Here is a 15569-nt window from a genome sequence, read left to right as displayed (position 1 = left end):
CGGCGTTTTAGTACAAACACCAGCCATTTTTACCACACGAAACTTGGAGTTAAAGAGGATATGTTATCCGTTATAAAACGCACATAATACTTTAATAGCAGGTTGGTAGACCATGATGAGCGTTGAATGTATTATTTCACTTCAATTGACATTTACAACATCAAAGGGTTAAAAAATGGTAATTCGGGCTACAACAATTTCTTCCTCGAAAAACGACCCGGAAACCTCCATGTCTACTTGTTTCTGCCGTCGAGTATTCTCCAGATTCATTTCCTTCTTTTCTAGACTTCAAAAGATGTCTTTTAATAGTTAACTTAGAAAATCATTGCCTCTAAAGAGCCTACAGCAGACGACATTTTCTTTGTTTGGTCAACCATGCGTGAGTAAAGGACATGGAAAACTAGCCTGCAATGTCGTATACGTTCTGACAACGTAATAAAAAGAAAAAAATCCATGTATTGCGTGTCACTTGTAAGAGTACAAAAAATAAAAACAAAGTTCTTACTAAATGAGTATTAAGTGCCTTTCGAAAAAAATTCAATGTTCCACATGTTTCGGGCTCAGCCCTTCTTCTTCCTTCACTAAAGAAGAGTTCTGACAACGTACGCGTTGCGGTCAGCAGTTATTCCCATGAAAAAACTGACGGACTTACTAACAGACCCGATGGCATAAGAGGTTACTGACGTAACCACCAAAAACGCTCGAATATCTGCTTTAATTATCTCCTTCTTCTGAAATGTTCCACGTCTAAAAGAGGCATCTTCACCAGCATTGCACTTTCTTCAAAAGATCAATTACCCTTTGACGAACGTGCTGATTCTTCCAGCAAAGGATAAATGGGTTGGAACATGAATTAAGAAAAGCTAAAGTCTCAGTCCAGCTGTAGTGGTTGTACGTTGGCAAGTCAAGTCCCAATATCTGGTGATAAAACGCCACAAACATCACGGGAAAGTTCAATATCAAATAAACTGCAACGATGACTGCGATGCTTTTTGCAAGCTTGGCCTCTCTTTGTCTTTGAAGATTTTCAACGGCTGGAAGATAGACTTGAAAATGTCGATGATTCCGTCGCACAATGATCAGAATGCCAATTTGAGTTGCCCCAGTTACAAGAAGACAAATCAGCCAAAGAATCAGATGGGCTCCTCTCGCTGCTTGGTTAATTTTTGCCCATTGCAAAGCTGCTAACGAAATGTTCACAGTCCATATGCCAAGCATATACTTTAGAACACGCCTTGAAGAGAAAAACGTGTTGTAGCTAACACGCAATCTAACTGCAACGAATCGTTCGTAGCTAACGGCGCTTAAACTCATAAACGACACACCAAAGCAAACGTAGAAGGCAGCAGCGTAGATGATTCTCACAAAACATGGAACCGAACGATGCTGGTTTTCCATGAGCCTGTAGGTTATGTAACCTGGTTGGGCCATGAGGCCGACAAGAACATCAGATAGCGCCAAGCAGGCTATAAACAGATTTAACGGAGTCCGTAGCCGAGAAGTGCTGAAGATGGCAGTGACAACCAAAACGTTAACTATAACGGCGAATGGTGCAGTCACAATGTTGATGATGGCTGTTATCAGATTCATGGTCAAGCGTTCTGAAACTTGATGGATGGTTGGATCAGGAAGATGGTAACATGAAGGAACACTGACGGAAATATTGGCATGCATGTGGTCAGTTCAGTGGAAAAATAACTATTAGTTGCCTCGCTTTTCTTTTTTATCTTGGCATGCGGAATAACTTGTTTAATCACTGGAAGAAAAGAAAAAAAGATGAGAAACGAAAGCAGTTATGATTCTAATTTCATCAACCTTTCTTTGGCTACAGAGCACGTAGAACTAAAGTTTTTACCCAAAATATAGATTCTCCTTACTCAATGGAAGAATCAGTCTGGGAAAGCTCGTTATTATGTAAAGACCGTTCCTTCGTGGGTGATTAATAACGTTATTATCATGATTTGTGCAGTTGATTTCGTGATAATGTTTGGATGAGGAATTGGTGTTGATCACTGATAAAATGGATTTGGGTCAACCTTGTGAGGCTTAAACTTATTTGAGACAATGTCGAAACAAAAACAACGATCCGTCAAAATGACTTCAAAATTTTACTATTGTCAACCCTCAACAGGACCGGTGAAACTCGCCTCAACGTCAGTTAAAAATAAAACGGTTTAAACCTCGGAAATTCCGAAGACTAGAAAACTTTTAATGTAAGTTGAAATGTAAAACCGTAATCCGTTGCTTAATCCTGGCTACAGTGTGTCTTTTTTTTTTTTTATAATTTAATACTTTATTAAATTAAATATACAGTTACAAGCACAGATATAGATACAGATACAGAAGTTTGAAGTACAATTACACTTTGAAAAAATACATAGTTACGGGTGCACTACAGTTACAATTTTTAATTTTGAAATACTACTACAATTACTCTGGAAACAGTTATGCTAAAAAAAAAATAAATAAATAAATAAATAACAAAAAAAAATAACAAAAATAACAAACAAACAAAACAAACAAACAAAAAAAATAAATAAATAAATTCAAAAAAAGAACGAAAAATGGCAGACGTTGCATACATTTACTTTAAATAAGTTTATCTAAAAAATTTTCCCATTTAACTAAATGGAGGTGCAATTTATCTTTCTGCTTAGCAATAAATTCTTCTATTTTAATAGTTTTCCTTAGTAGAGCATGGAAGACATTCAAACTGGGATTAGTAGATCTCTTCCTACAAAGTACGATTGTTTGTTTTGCCACAAGAACTATGTGGTTTACAGCCATAAAATGTTCCTCGAGATCAGGCAAACCAAGTATAACATTGACTACTTCTGACAAATCAACACTAATTCCAGTGACACACTGTTGCAGCCAGTTGAAAATTTCATTCCAAAAGGCACTAGAATAAGAACATAATGCAAACAAATGTTCAGGGGTTTCTTCCTCCTCTCCACAAAAGGTGCACAAAGGCGACTCCACCAAGCCAAACTTACACAATTTAGAATTTGTAAATAAGATTCTATTAACCACTTTGTATTGAAATTCTCTTGTGTGCGCATCTAACGCAACCTGGAAAGGCAAGCTGTATATTTTACTCCAATCACGCTTAGGGTCAGGGAACAATTCATCGAATTTCCTTTGTGCTGTTGGTTTTTCACAAACCCTTGAGACCAGACTCCCATACAGTTTTTTGGAATTTACTTTTGATGTGGGTACTTTAACTGAATTAATAGTTAAAGTGGATTCATTTGAATCCGAGTTCAAGATATAAGGACCTGTCATGGACTTAATAGCTTGTCTCCATTTAACTGGTATTGCATCGATTAGACCTTGCCACAAAAGAAAGTTTTTCATTTTAAGACCTTTGTTATGCAGATCATTCCATGTCAAAAATTTACATGTCCCATCCAGTTTAATCATGTCACCAATTTTGTTTATACCTATATCCATCAGTTCGCTAATAAAACATGATTTATTATTTATACAGATGTGTTTATTATTCCAAATTATTTCGTTTAAAATTTCATCACTTGTTTCAGGCATTGAACCATTTAATTTTGACCATAAGGTCAAACATTCGTTATAAAATGGGGGGATAGCAATTTTCAAAGAACTTGGATCAAAATTGCATGTTAAGAGGTATGGGCCTCCCACAGGCTGTAGAAAAAAGTTGAGAACATGTTTCCATTCGGCACCATCTTCCGGATCAGAGTACCGTTTCAAAAAGGATATCTTCTGTGCTTGAATAAGGGATTCTAAATGTATCATTCTTAATCCACCGTTCTCAATATTATTAATCAAAGCACGTCTTTTCACTTTGTCTTTACCCTTCCAAATAAATTCGTAGATGATCGTATTCGCTCTCTTGATAACGTCATCTGGAAAAGGTAACTGCGACGCTCTATACAGGAATTTAGGGATAGCAAACGATTTTATGATTTGAATTCTTCCAAGAATGGTTAAATGTCTCCACTTCCACAGATTAAGAGTCTTTTTCAGCGAATCCAGGATTGAATCAAAATTTAATTTAACGGCTTGCTTCTTATCATATGAGAAAAAGATGCCAAGTATCTTTAAAGGTTTATCCATATTTTTAATACCGATATCAAGCTTTATGGACGAGTCGCCAAGATGGAGAGCCTCTAATTTACCGTTATTTACTTTAAGGCCCGAGCAGCATCCAAAATCTCGCAACATTTTTAAAAGATTTTCGAAAGATTGTTTATCTTTCAAGAAAGTCGTCAGATCATCAGCGAAAATGGTTAACTTAATTTCTTCGTTATCTGAAAGTTTAAAGCCTTTAATATTTTTACTGCTTCTAATATTTATAGCAAGTAACTCGAGAGCAATAATGAAGAGGTACGGAGACAAAGGGTCACCTTGCCTAACTCCTCGCTTGACGTCAAAATGAACGGAGGAGAAGCCGTTGTTTGTAACACAGCTTTTAATGTTACAATAAAATGTGCTTACCCACTTGATAAAAGATTCACCGAAATTGAAAGCCAGTAGGGCCTTATTTAAAAAAGCCCAGTCAAGAGAGTCAAACGCCTTCTCGAAATCGATCGCGACAAGCAGTCCACTTAAGTCATTAACTTTGGTATAAGACATGATGTCATCAATAATTCTCGTGCTATCGGAGATCAGTCGGCCCTTGACATAGGCATTTTGATTCCTGTGTATTATGAAAGGCAAAATGCATTCCAATCTCTTCGCTAAAGCCTTAGACGCAATCTTGACATCGACATTTATTAAGGAGATAGGCCTCCAATTTGCTATATACATCTTGTCCTTATCTTTCTTTTCAATTAATTTAATAATAGCCATTTTTTGTGACGTTGATAATTCTCCATGCTCATGCGCTGCATTCAAGCAGCCCACTACCAGATTCCCTATAACTGGCCAAAAAGCTTTGTAGAATTCGACTGTCAAGCCATCGTTTCCCGGTGCTTTACCATTTTGAAAACTCAGTAGCGAACGATAACATTCATTGAAAGTTAATTTCCCCTCACACTTCATCTGCATTTCCTTGTCTAGTTTTGGTATGTCAGGGTTTCCTAAGAAGATTTTAGCACAGCCCTGATCAATATCCGCCCCGTTGTTTTGGTATAAGGTGGAATAGAAGGACTTTAGCTGGTTTAAAATAACAGCAGGTTCCGTAATGACATTTCCGTCGTCTTGATTTATTTTCCTTATGCAGGATTTGTTATGATTAAAGTTTTCAAGTCGCAGAAAATAGCTGTTACTTTTCTCCCCTTTTTCATACCATCTAGCGCGAGATCGAATCATAGCACCTTGTGTTATATAATCATACATAGCTTCATATTCTATTTTTTGCTCCTCAAGTTTCGCAAGATTCTCAGCCGTTGGTAACTCATTACACTTTTCTTCCCATTCTTTCACGCTTTTTTCAAGTTCAGATAACTTATCACGACGGTCTCTAGCTTTACGCTTGCTATAACTAATCGTTTCCTTTCGTATTCGATATTTGATTATGTCCCATAACAGTCTTTTATCTGTAATATCCCTATACTCATCTAGCCAACTAGGGTACGAATTTTTTAAAAATTCGGCGTATACAGGGTCGTCCGCCAGACTCGAATTAAACCTCCAGTAGGATGGTCCCCTATCATAATTTGTTATGCTTTTGAAATGAAGAGAAATTGCTGAATGATCTGATTTTATTGCGGGTATCACGTCTGTAGCAAGAACTTCTTCTTGGCACGAATCGCTTACAAGCCAGAAATCTAATCTACGTTGAATAAGCGGCGTTTTTTGTCTCCATGTGAAGCGTTTATCATCTGGATGACGGATTCTCCATATATCTATTAAATCATTTTCTGACATCATATCTTTAATTTCATTAACGCTCCTATCTTTGATTTTTCGATTGCCACCGAAGCAATCCAAATTCTCATCGAAAAAGATATTGAAGTCACCTCCCATTATAACTTTTCTATTAGGATCGAAATCATAGCTTTCAATTTTGCTTCTGATCTTTTTGAAAAACACTTCTTGTTCATGAACTTTGTTGGGAGCATAAATATTTACAAATAAAAAAAGGTTCCCCTGCACAACGGCTTCTAGAAATATGAAGCGACCGCTAGGGTCACAAAAAACTGTTTTTTGTTCGAATTCTAAGTTTTGTTTCACTAGAATTATGGTGCCTTTGCTGTGATTTGAGCCGTGCGAGAACAACATCTTGCCTTTCCATTGTGTTCTCCAAAATTGTTCATCCTCAATTGTGCTATATGTTTCCTGCAGGAAAGCAACATCAGCTTTTTGTTTTGTTATCCATAAAAGTATCGCTTTTCGCTTATCGGAGGAACGCAAACCCCGAACATTTAAAGAAACCATTTTAAAATTTGTTGTCATTTTCTATGTTTTCTTTGTCAATAGAGCTAGCCTAGCACCTCGAATACCAACACCCTAATTACCGCATAACACCTTATAAAGAAAAGGTTATGTAACATCGCACCATAAAAAATTCTAATTAACATAATATGCGCAACGTAAGTTAGCCTGAAATAAAGGTAACAAAAACAAAACGTAAACCATATTTTAAAATAAAATAAACATACACACAAATACGGAATGATTAAACTAATAATCTATTCGTCCATGAAGCTCTTCAGCCCATTCCAATCGCATCACTGAATTCAATATTGGTGTAACTAAAAGCAGTATTAAACGACAGTTGAATACCTGAAGAGAAGGTCCAAGCTTCATCAATTGTTCTTGTATTTGATTAGAGAGAAAAACCTTAAAGTACGGGAGTTACTCAGCAACGAACTTTCCATCGATGTAAAGCATATCCGGTTTACTTTGACTGAAGTAGGCCGATTGTCCCGCCTTCCTTGCTTCTTTCAGCTTTGACATTTGACGTCGTCTTGCTTCTTGGATTGACTTTGGAAGATCGGGGTAGATATAAATTTCTTTATCACGAAGATATTTCCCCAGGCTCGCAATTCGTTGCCTGTCGCTATACCGGAGAAATCTGGCAATTATTACTCGCGGTCCTTTCGAGGTTTTCTTTCCAAGGCGGTGGACCCTCTGAAATTCAATCGTGTCGGGCTTCTCAACATTCAAAACAGTTTCCATGAATGAGCGTAAGACGGCGGCAGTGTCTTCGCGTCCATCTTCATTAGGGGCTTCATGGATTCCCTCGAAGAGAAGGTTTTCTCTTCTTGAGTAAGCCTCCAAATATGACATTTGTTTGGACAAGCGGGCCAACTCGGCTTTATGTTTCTCGCTATCTTCCTTTTGCCTATGTGTAGCATCTTCGCACATCTTCGAGATGAAATCAACACTCGCAGTCAGCTCTTCCACAGATTTATCAGCAACACGGCTCTTAGAGTCCAACGCTTCAACTTTGAGCGCCAGTTCATTGACATGGGTTTCCACTGCTGCTACTTTGCTTAATGCCTTGTTCAACATAGTTTCCATACTGTCGAGTTTCTCTAGCTTCTGAAGAATATGTTTTATGTTCACGCCTATGTCGTCCGACAACGCCATATTGGAGACTCCACGTGTAAACACTTCTTCGCTCTCTGTCTCGAAATTCTCGTCCTTTTTCTTCTTATTAACCGGGGAAGCTGTTTCACTGTCTCTATCGCTTGAATTACTGCTTTCTCTTTCCCTTTTTGTTCTATCCATACAAAAAAAAATTGTTTGGGTCTAGCGGAGCTTCGAAGGCACGTCTTCACTCAGACATGGTCGTGCCCAATCCCGTCGGCTACAGTGTGTCGACATTTCAATAAAACACTTTAGTCAGAATTTTCAACTGAACACAGACTGCTTCACGCAGAGAAATTTATTTGCCACTGCAAGGAATCTGTAAAGGCTCTTGTTTCTTTCCTTAGCGCAGTTTTTTCATATGAAGATGATGACTAAATAGACTAAAAACAAGTGGTCACAATGAAGCAAACAAAACTGTTATATTTTACCTGCACTCGCACGAGAACTGGTCGTCTCGATTAGCAGTTGATCGCGTTCCCAGCATTAATCTTTGATTATTCTTCAAATATTTCAGACTTGGTCCTGAAAAGAGTTTCAATGTTTCAAGTTCAAAAATATCATTCAAGGCAAGGCAACTTTGCGTCTGGAGGAAACGAAATGAAATTTATTCATATATTCAAAAGTCAATTAGGAAGAGAAGAAAAGAGCTGTCAGTTGAAAGACGTAAACAAACAGGTAACAACTTCTTTCTTTTAAGCTTCAAAGGAAGAGAAAAGTAAAACTGTTTCCCTTTTACTGGTTTAGTTTCAGTAAACAATCCGGTTCTCTCAGGCCGCTAATGAAAACTCTTCTTAACAAACTGAATATACGTAATTAACTTTACTGCTAATTACCACAACATGTCACATGCATTAGAGGAATTAATTAACTTTTCATGCTCTTCCTCTATGTTTATTGAAAAACGACAGCTGTTTGGGGCGCAATACCTGCAATGGGCCTGAACTCGGATGATACTGAATAACCCTAATGCATCTTTACGTTAGATTGGCCTGTTTCACCACAGGCCAATCTAACGATCCATTCTTGTAAATTTTATTATGAACAAATTCCCAAAGCAGCAAAGATCAAAAGAATACCTACGTGAAAACTGCATTAAGGTGATAGAGATTTGAAAATAATTCGCTAAACGAAGCTGTTTGGGGCGCAATGCCTGAAATGGGCCTGAACTCGGATGATATTGAATTGTATCTTTATTTTAAGTAATCGACCCATTGTATGTTTGCATTTCAATCGTTTATAAGAACCAGGCCTTCTGTTTTAATCATGTACGAGACCAAAATAAGGCATTAAATTTAAAAGTTAAGCTATTTTTCGTCCTTGCCCGTAGTCGAGGTGGCGCTGTCATATAATAAAGCTTTGACGTTTTGTCGAAATTGTCTATTTTCCTAGATATAGATAAAAGGTTTTCATTTATTAGCTCATATTTGACGATCGTTATGTAAATACAATGGTCAGGTGAAGTTAAAAACCTTTTAGTGATTTTGAAAGCAAACGGATTTTTGTTAAAGAGTGTTTATAGTCTTTTAAAGTTCTTTTATAGCATTTGTTTTAATGCTAAAATAGGATACATACGTCGTCCATGGGACCAGCGGTCATTTGCAGTTTGCCAGCGGCATACAAGAACTAGGGTTTCGTAGTGTAACAGCTCTTGTGCACTTGTAATTCTACTTGTCGTCTAGTTTAGCCGTAACTATCCTTTTTTTAGGCCAGGAACACTGCTCTTGTTGTTTATTCCATCGTTCTTTCGAAGGGTAACAAGCCATTCACGTATTACCTTGCGAAAGCTGCTACTGAACTCTCCGACATTCTCGTCCCCAGAGGCCACAATCCTTTAGGTCAGCGTCCTCTGGGGACGGGAACGACCAACCGGAATTCTTAACTTATGTACCATGTAGTGTATTGCGTTACCTAAGTGTTACTACTGTAACGCTATTTCCTATTACACAACCTGTACATGATGTAAAAGTACTTTCCTATGTAAAAGTAGAATTACTGATTCCTAGTATTGTATTGTGAATATACATGTAATTTGTGATAGTGTTAATTAACATAAATTACTATTTTGCCGACACGGACCAGAGAACTGGGTGCGAGCGTAGCACGCGAGGACTTATGGTTAGCGTGTTTGAAATAGAGTTCGTTGAGAGACTTGTGACATTCTACGGTCAGCCTCTTTGGCCTATACTTTACTCCGTTAAGTTATATTTTTATTATTTCGTTTTGTGAATATATTGTACTTTGATTATCGTTTGCTTTCATTATTCTGATATCATTGTTTTTTGTTTGTGTAAGCCTTAAAACCCCAAAGGCTGCGCCATAGCATTGGTCGGGGGTACACGGTGCCTAATTTTTTCCATAGTGGTTTTTTGGGGTTTACGTGTCCGGCTGTGGTGCATGTAGGCTATGTATGATTTTATTCATCCTGCTGTAATCTTATTGATGTGTCAATAAAATGTATCGTGGGCCCGGCTGACCAACGTGCCCATGCCTCATAGTCTTTGTGTGTGTTCGGTTGTGTAGTGAAGGCAAAATTTTCTTGATCTTGTAATAAACTTCAGTTGATTAATAGCAATGAAAGGAGTCACTTGCACAGTGGTGTAAAGCTTAAATAAAGCTGGAATAAATGTGGAATTTATTCAGCTATACACTGACTTTACATTTTTTAAAGCTGACCTTTATCCCAGCTTTACTCTCAAGTATAAAGGCAGATAAAGAGACTCCTTTACACCAACTTTAAATCACATTTACACACGGTAGTGTAAAGCTTGGTTTAACCACCTTTAACAACATTTATTTGATGGTGTAAAGTTGGATAACCGACTTTACACCAGATTTAACCACCTTTAATTTAATGTAAATCCCAATTTTCGTGCTGTGTTGAGTTGTTTCCCACGACACTATATACCACACGCAACAGACAAGTTCGGAAAGGATTTCTGAGTGATTTCACCGACGCCAGTGGGAATGCCATGGGTGGGGTTCTCTAGCGAATTCCGGGAGCATATAAGCTCGTCCATGGAGTATTGCCTGCGAAAATGAATCCATGTTTTTAAGGGATTCGTTTTTTTCCTTACACTCGGATCCAGGCTCTTTATCAGACATTTTAGCGGAATCGAAATTAAGTACCAAAACGATTTAGTTCGAAAACAGTTGAAGTGTTTTCAGATACCTGCAATGCCATTTGAAAAAAAAAATAGCGAAAATATCATGTAAATAGAAGAACAGCTTGGAAAGAAGAGGAAATTTTGAATGAGTTATTATACTTTTAATTAACAAAATCGGACGGCCTCACAACGTAGTCAGAATGCATGGATGGCACAAAGTTCTTTTACCAGTTAAACGAAAGTCCTGAAGACGTTTCGGCAAAGTAAAGCCAGCAATCAAGTGCATGATACGGGAATATTTTTATTTGACACCTCATTATTGGACAGCTTGTTATTGACAATCTGTTATTGGAAGCCATTAATTATAAGCTACTCACAGATCAATATTTTGAAAAAAAACTGCGAGAATTATGTTGTAGATATTGATAAACTTAAGTAAGGTTCCAATCAAGTGCATATCTGGCGTTTCTTTTTATGTGTGAGTTAGTGTACAACACCTCTTTCCTGTTTTCTGTTGTTCCTCTTGAGCAATTTACATTAAAGCGAACTTAAAAACCGAAACTAACGTTCGAATTATGTTTTATTATACATTAATGCCAAATCAGAACTAAAACGTTTTCGTAATAACGTACACAAACTCCAGCCATTTTTACCAGACGAAACGTGGAGTTAAAGAGGATATTTTATCCGTTTTAAAACGCACATAGCACTTTAATAGCAGATTGGTAGACCATGATGAGCGTTGAATGTATTATTTCACTTTTATTGACATTTACAACATCAAAGGGTTAAAAAATGGTAATTTGGGCTACAGCAATAAAAAATTTCAAACAAACAAGAAAAGTGGAGCCATAGTAGTAATTACTTAAATTTGCATTAAAAAAGATTCGAAAACAATTTTGAGGAAAATTTCCTTATTATAAATGTTCAATACATTAAAAAAGTAGACACACTGGCTCCGTTCTCAGTTTACTCATCCCTGTTTTATTATTACCATGGTAGAAAAAAGAAAACGTTTCTGGGGAAAATCCCTTCATGTATTTAAACTCTCTGTACCCTGCAGCTGGGCCTTCATTCTCAATTTAACTTTTAAGGGAACGAAAAAAATCTCGATCTCAATCATGTCTTAAGATTACACACATTGGGTCTGCATCTTCAACAGCACACTATTTTTTTCAATAGATCAAAGACTCTTTGCCGAACCTGTTGATTCTTCCAAAAAAGAATAAGAGGGTTTGAAAACGAATTAAGAAAAGCAAATGTTTCTGCCCAGCTATATACATTATAAGTTGGCAAGTTATATCCTAGCGTTTGATGGTAAAATGTCACAAACATTACAGGAGTGTTCAAAATTAAGTAAACCGCCACGATAATTGAGATGCTCAACGCAAGTTTGACTTCTCTTTGCTTTCTTACAATTTCCACCGTTTCCATGTGTTCCTGGACTTGTCGTCGACTCCGTCGTACAACAATAAGCACAGCCACTTGAGTAACTCCTGTAGCAAAAAGGCAAATCAACCATACGACGTGATGAATACCTCTTGCTACATAGTTAATTTTCGCCCATTGCAAAGCGGCCAGCGAAAAGTTCACAATCCATATTCCAAGCGTAAACTTCAAAACCCTGCTTGAAGAGAAAAACGTGTTGTACCTAACACGCAATCGCACCGCCACGAATCGTTCGTAGCTAACGGCGCTTAATGTCATAAAAGATACCCCAAAGCATACGTAGAAGGCAGCAGCATAGACGATTCTCACAAAACAAGGAACTGAACGACGCTGGTTTTTCATGAGCCTGTAGCTTATATAACCTGGTTGCGCCGTGAGGCCGACAAGAACATCAGATAGCGCTAAACATGCCATTAACAGATTGGAAGGCGTCCGAAGACGAGGACAGTTGAAGATGGCAGTGACAACCAACAGGTTGACTATAACGGCGAGTGGGGCAGTTACGATGTTGATGATGGCTGTTATCAGGTTCGTAGTGAATCGTTGTGAAACTTGATGGAAGATCGGATCAGGAAGATGGAAACATGATCCGGGAGGTGTATTGACGGAAATGTTGTCATCCATTTGGTTCTGTGTGTGAACTATCTCCGTAGTCCCTTAATGGTTATAATTTTCGTCTTATATTCCACCTTACTCTCTTTTTCTTTGCGATCACTGAAAGCCTTAGCAGTCACTTTATGCTGTAGTTCATTCGAGGTAACTGTGCTTTTGGCTTTGGTTACAGTGGAGATCTTGACGAATAGAAGATGTTTATATGCCTGATAATAAACACAACCTCTAGGTGCTTAATAAGTAAGCTTTGTATATAAAGCCAAAAAAGGTCTTAATTATCACAGTTGATAAATATTTATCATCCGATCAGGACAGCAAGACTCACAAAACAACATGTGGATGGCAAGCAAAATGACTTGCGCAATTATCGGGGGAAAGCACAGAAAAAATTGAAACTGATAAGAGACGAATTAATGCTAGGATAAAAAAAAGTTGTAAATTATTCCCGCAAGTCTATAAACTAGAAAATGTTTTAATAAGCTGCTATTTTCCAGGTTGGTAGCACAGTTTGCGATACCATGAGCTTAATTTAAAACGTCATAAAAGTAGTTATTAAAAAAACTCTTTTGACGTCATTTTAATTTGAATGCATTGGCGGATTTGATGGCTTACCATTTCAATTAATTCGTTCGTACTCTCTCAATTTATATTCATAAGCGTCATTTTGTGCAAGGCATAATTATAAATATAGTTTTGGACAGTTGTGCAAAAAAGAAGCAATTCAAGCTATTGTTATTTTTTAGTTTGGTGCGACATTTTGCAAAAAATCGTGTATTATACCGATGATAACGTTTTTTTTTTTCTCAATTCAAGTTAACCCACAAATAGGTGTTTTTCGATTTTAATATACAGTAGAACCCCGGTAACTCGAACTCGGATAACTCGAAAAACCCCGCTAACTTGAACTAACTGCCATTTCCCTTGGATTTGACCCCCACTTTTCAGTCATTTTTACTCGGTTAACTCGAACTCGGATAACTCGAAAACCCCGCTAACTCGAACTAAATTTCGTTTCCCTTGAACAAAATTTGGGTCAAATTTACCCCGATAACTCGAATTCCGGTTCTTGCAACTTGGCACGGTTTCCCATTGATTAGAGCAACGAACAGATCACGTATTTTACAACCATTTTCCACTCTTATCATAAGAATGTATGGTCTTGTTAGAGTTTCTGACAAGTTATAATTAAGTTCAATTTGCACTGTACCGTATACTGAAGTGCTGAAAAATCAGTTAACTATCAATTATTAACTTGGCAAATTAAATATGCAATCGACCCCGATAACTCGAAACCCCGGTAACTCGTACTGTTTTACGTTTCCCTTCAGAGTTCGAGTTACCGGGGTTCTACTGTAGGTGGTCGCCATAGGGACCTTTTTTCGCGCCAAAGAGGCCAGTGGAAAGAAGACCAACGAAATAAAGAAAACTGCTTACAAACTTCAAGGAATCGATGTGTCGTGACTAAAACTGTGCAGTTATTTGTTTTTCGTTCTTGCACCTGTAATCTAGATGGATTAAAAAAAGTCTTGTTTGTTTGTCGTTTACTGGCTTACGTTAGTTTTGGAAGAAACACGCGGTCGCGTGTGTGTTTTTTGTTTTGAAGGCCACCCACGAAGGTATGGCGTAACCGTCATATAACTCTGCAACCTAAAGTAGAAAAACTTTTTTTTTTATTAAATTTAAAAATTCTCGTCACGTATGCTTGGCGTTGCTTCAATATTTTATAAAGTTATTTGATAGCTCTGGGTTTTTAGACGTTATGTTTTTTTTTTTTTTTTTCATCAAAACGTTTTCCTTAAAACTTTCTGTTTTGTTCACCTGAGACCTGAAAAAGCCTTTAAAAGTTTCGATGGCATCAATTATGACTGATTCATTTCGCCTCCAGATCGACCAAAAATAGACACTGGAACGCAGTAAGAACTTTTTATTTTAAGGTTATAACTTTTTATTTTAAGATTACGCAATGAGAACTTTTTATTTTAAGATTATGTATAACTAATACAGTGTTTGGGTCCCCCTGTGTTTGGGACAGAAATTTGGCCACAGCACCTTCCTGTTCAGAATTACCAATTTAAACTACAACAAATAAGCCCGTTCACATGTTTGTAAACTGTTTAATTGGACATACATAGTTCGATATCTTAACAAACATCATAAATGAGAATCAACGGCTATTTCATCAAACTACCAATTCTATGAGCGGGAGCCTATTTACAAGTAACTCAAATGATGCAGTGGCCCTGTAGTTAAATAAGAGGTCCATCTGCCTCGCATTCTCTTCAGTAACATAGTTTGGTTTTCTATATGACCAGCTTATTACGCAATTAGCTCGGTCTAGAGATTACCAATGAGCCTTATACATTGTATAAGAGAACTTCTATTTAGTAAATTATATATATCTGATATTTACAGTGTTAACACCTTTCTAGCTGCATGTTTTATGTACCTGTATGTACGTAAAAGTATGTTTATGTCAAACATTCATACTGAACATGTTTTGAAACCTGTACAGTCAAGTTCTAGGTCGGGTTCACTTGATAAATTAAAGTCAAATAATACGATAAACGTTCCTCATCAGCAACATTGGGACTTTTTCTTCATATATATCAAAGATTTACAAACAAAAATGGTTAAAATTGCCTGAGCATTGACTATATCATAATCGACTGAAAATGAAATCACCTATGCCGGAAAAGACCGTTCAATTTTTATAGTTTTTTAATCTGCTAGGGAATTTATTAGGGACTACTTTTTCAAACCGGACGACAGGACCTCAAACAGAACGACCTAATTTGATCAACAATTGACGACCTTTACACGAGACTTACAGCCATTGACATCACGGCAAATTAAACTGAGCAATCATTTTCAACGAACCATACTTAT

General features: G+C 37.2%; 2 protein-coding genes across 2 annotated transcripts; both read right to left on the bottom strand.

The window, feature by feature from the left end:
* Positions 1-269: 269 nt before the first annotated feature.
* LOC144638082 (adenosine receptor A2b-like) lies at positions 270-8849 on the bottom strand. The gene is made up of 2 exons (XM_078497184.1): positions 7947-8849; positions 270-1756 (listed from the first exon to the last, which is right to left on the bottom strand). Exon 2 carries the CDS (start codon positions 1672-1674, stop codon positions 763-765), a length of 912 nt encoding a protein of 303 aa, XP_078353310.1. The 5' UTR covers positions 1675-1756; positions 7947-8849; the 3' UTR covers positions 270-762.
* Positions 8850-11777: 2928 nt separating this feature from the next.
* LOC144639116 (adenosine receptor A2b-like) lies at positions 11778-12695 on the bottom strand. Its single transcript, XM_078498366.1, has one exon. It carries the CDS (start codon positions 12693-12695, stop codon positions 11778-11780), a length of 918 nt encoding a protein of 305 aa, XP_078354492.1.
* Between the last annotated feature and the right edge of the window lie 2874 nt (positions 12696-15569).

Source organism: Oculina patagonica, chromosome 14 (genome assembly GCF_052425735.1).
Source record: "Oculina patagonica isolate OP01 chromosome 14, crgOcupat, whole genome shotgun sequence".
In the NCBI taxonomy this organism is placed as follows: Eukaryota; Metazoa; Cnidaria; class Anthozoa; order Scleractinia; family Oculinidae; genus Oculina; species Oculina patagonica.
The sequence above is the reverse complement of the archived record's forward strand: the minus strand, read 5'-3'. Positions and strand labels throughout refer to the sequence as shown.

What these genes read in the sequence shown, in the direction of transcription:
- LOC144639116 (XM_078498366.1), bottom strand. Translation starts at nt 12,695, where the DNA reads ATGGATGACAACATTTCCGTCAATACACCTCCCGGATCATGTTTCCAT.
- LOC144638082 (XM_078497184.1), bottom strand. Translation starts at nt 1,674, where the DNA reads ATGCATGCCAATATTTCCGTCAGTGTTCCTTCATGTTACCATCTTCCT.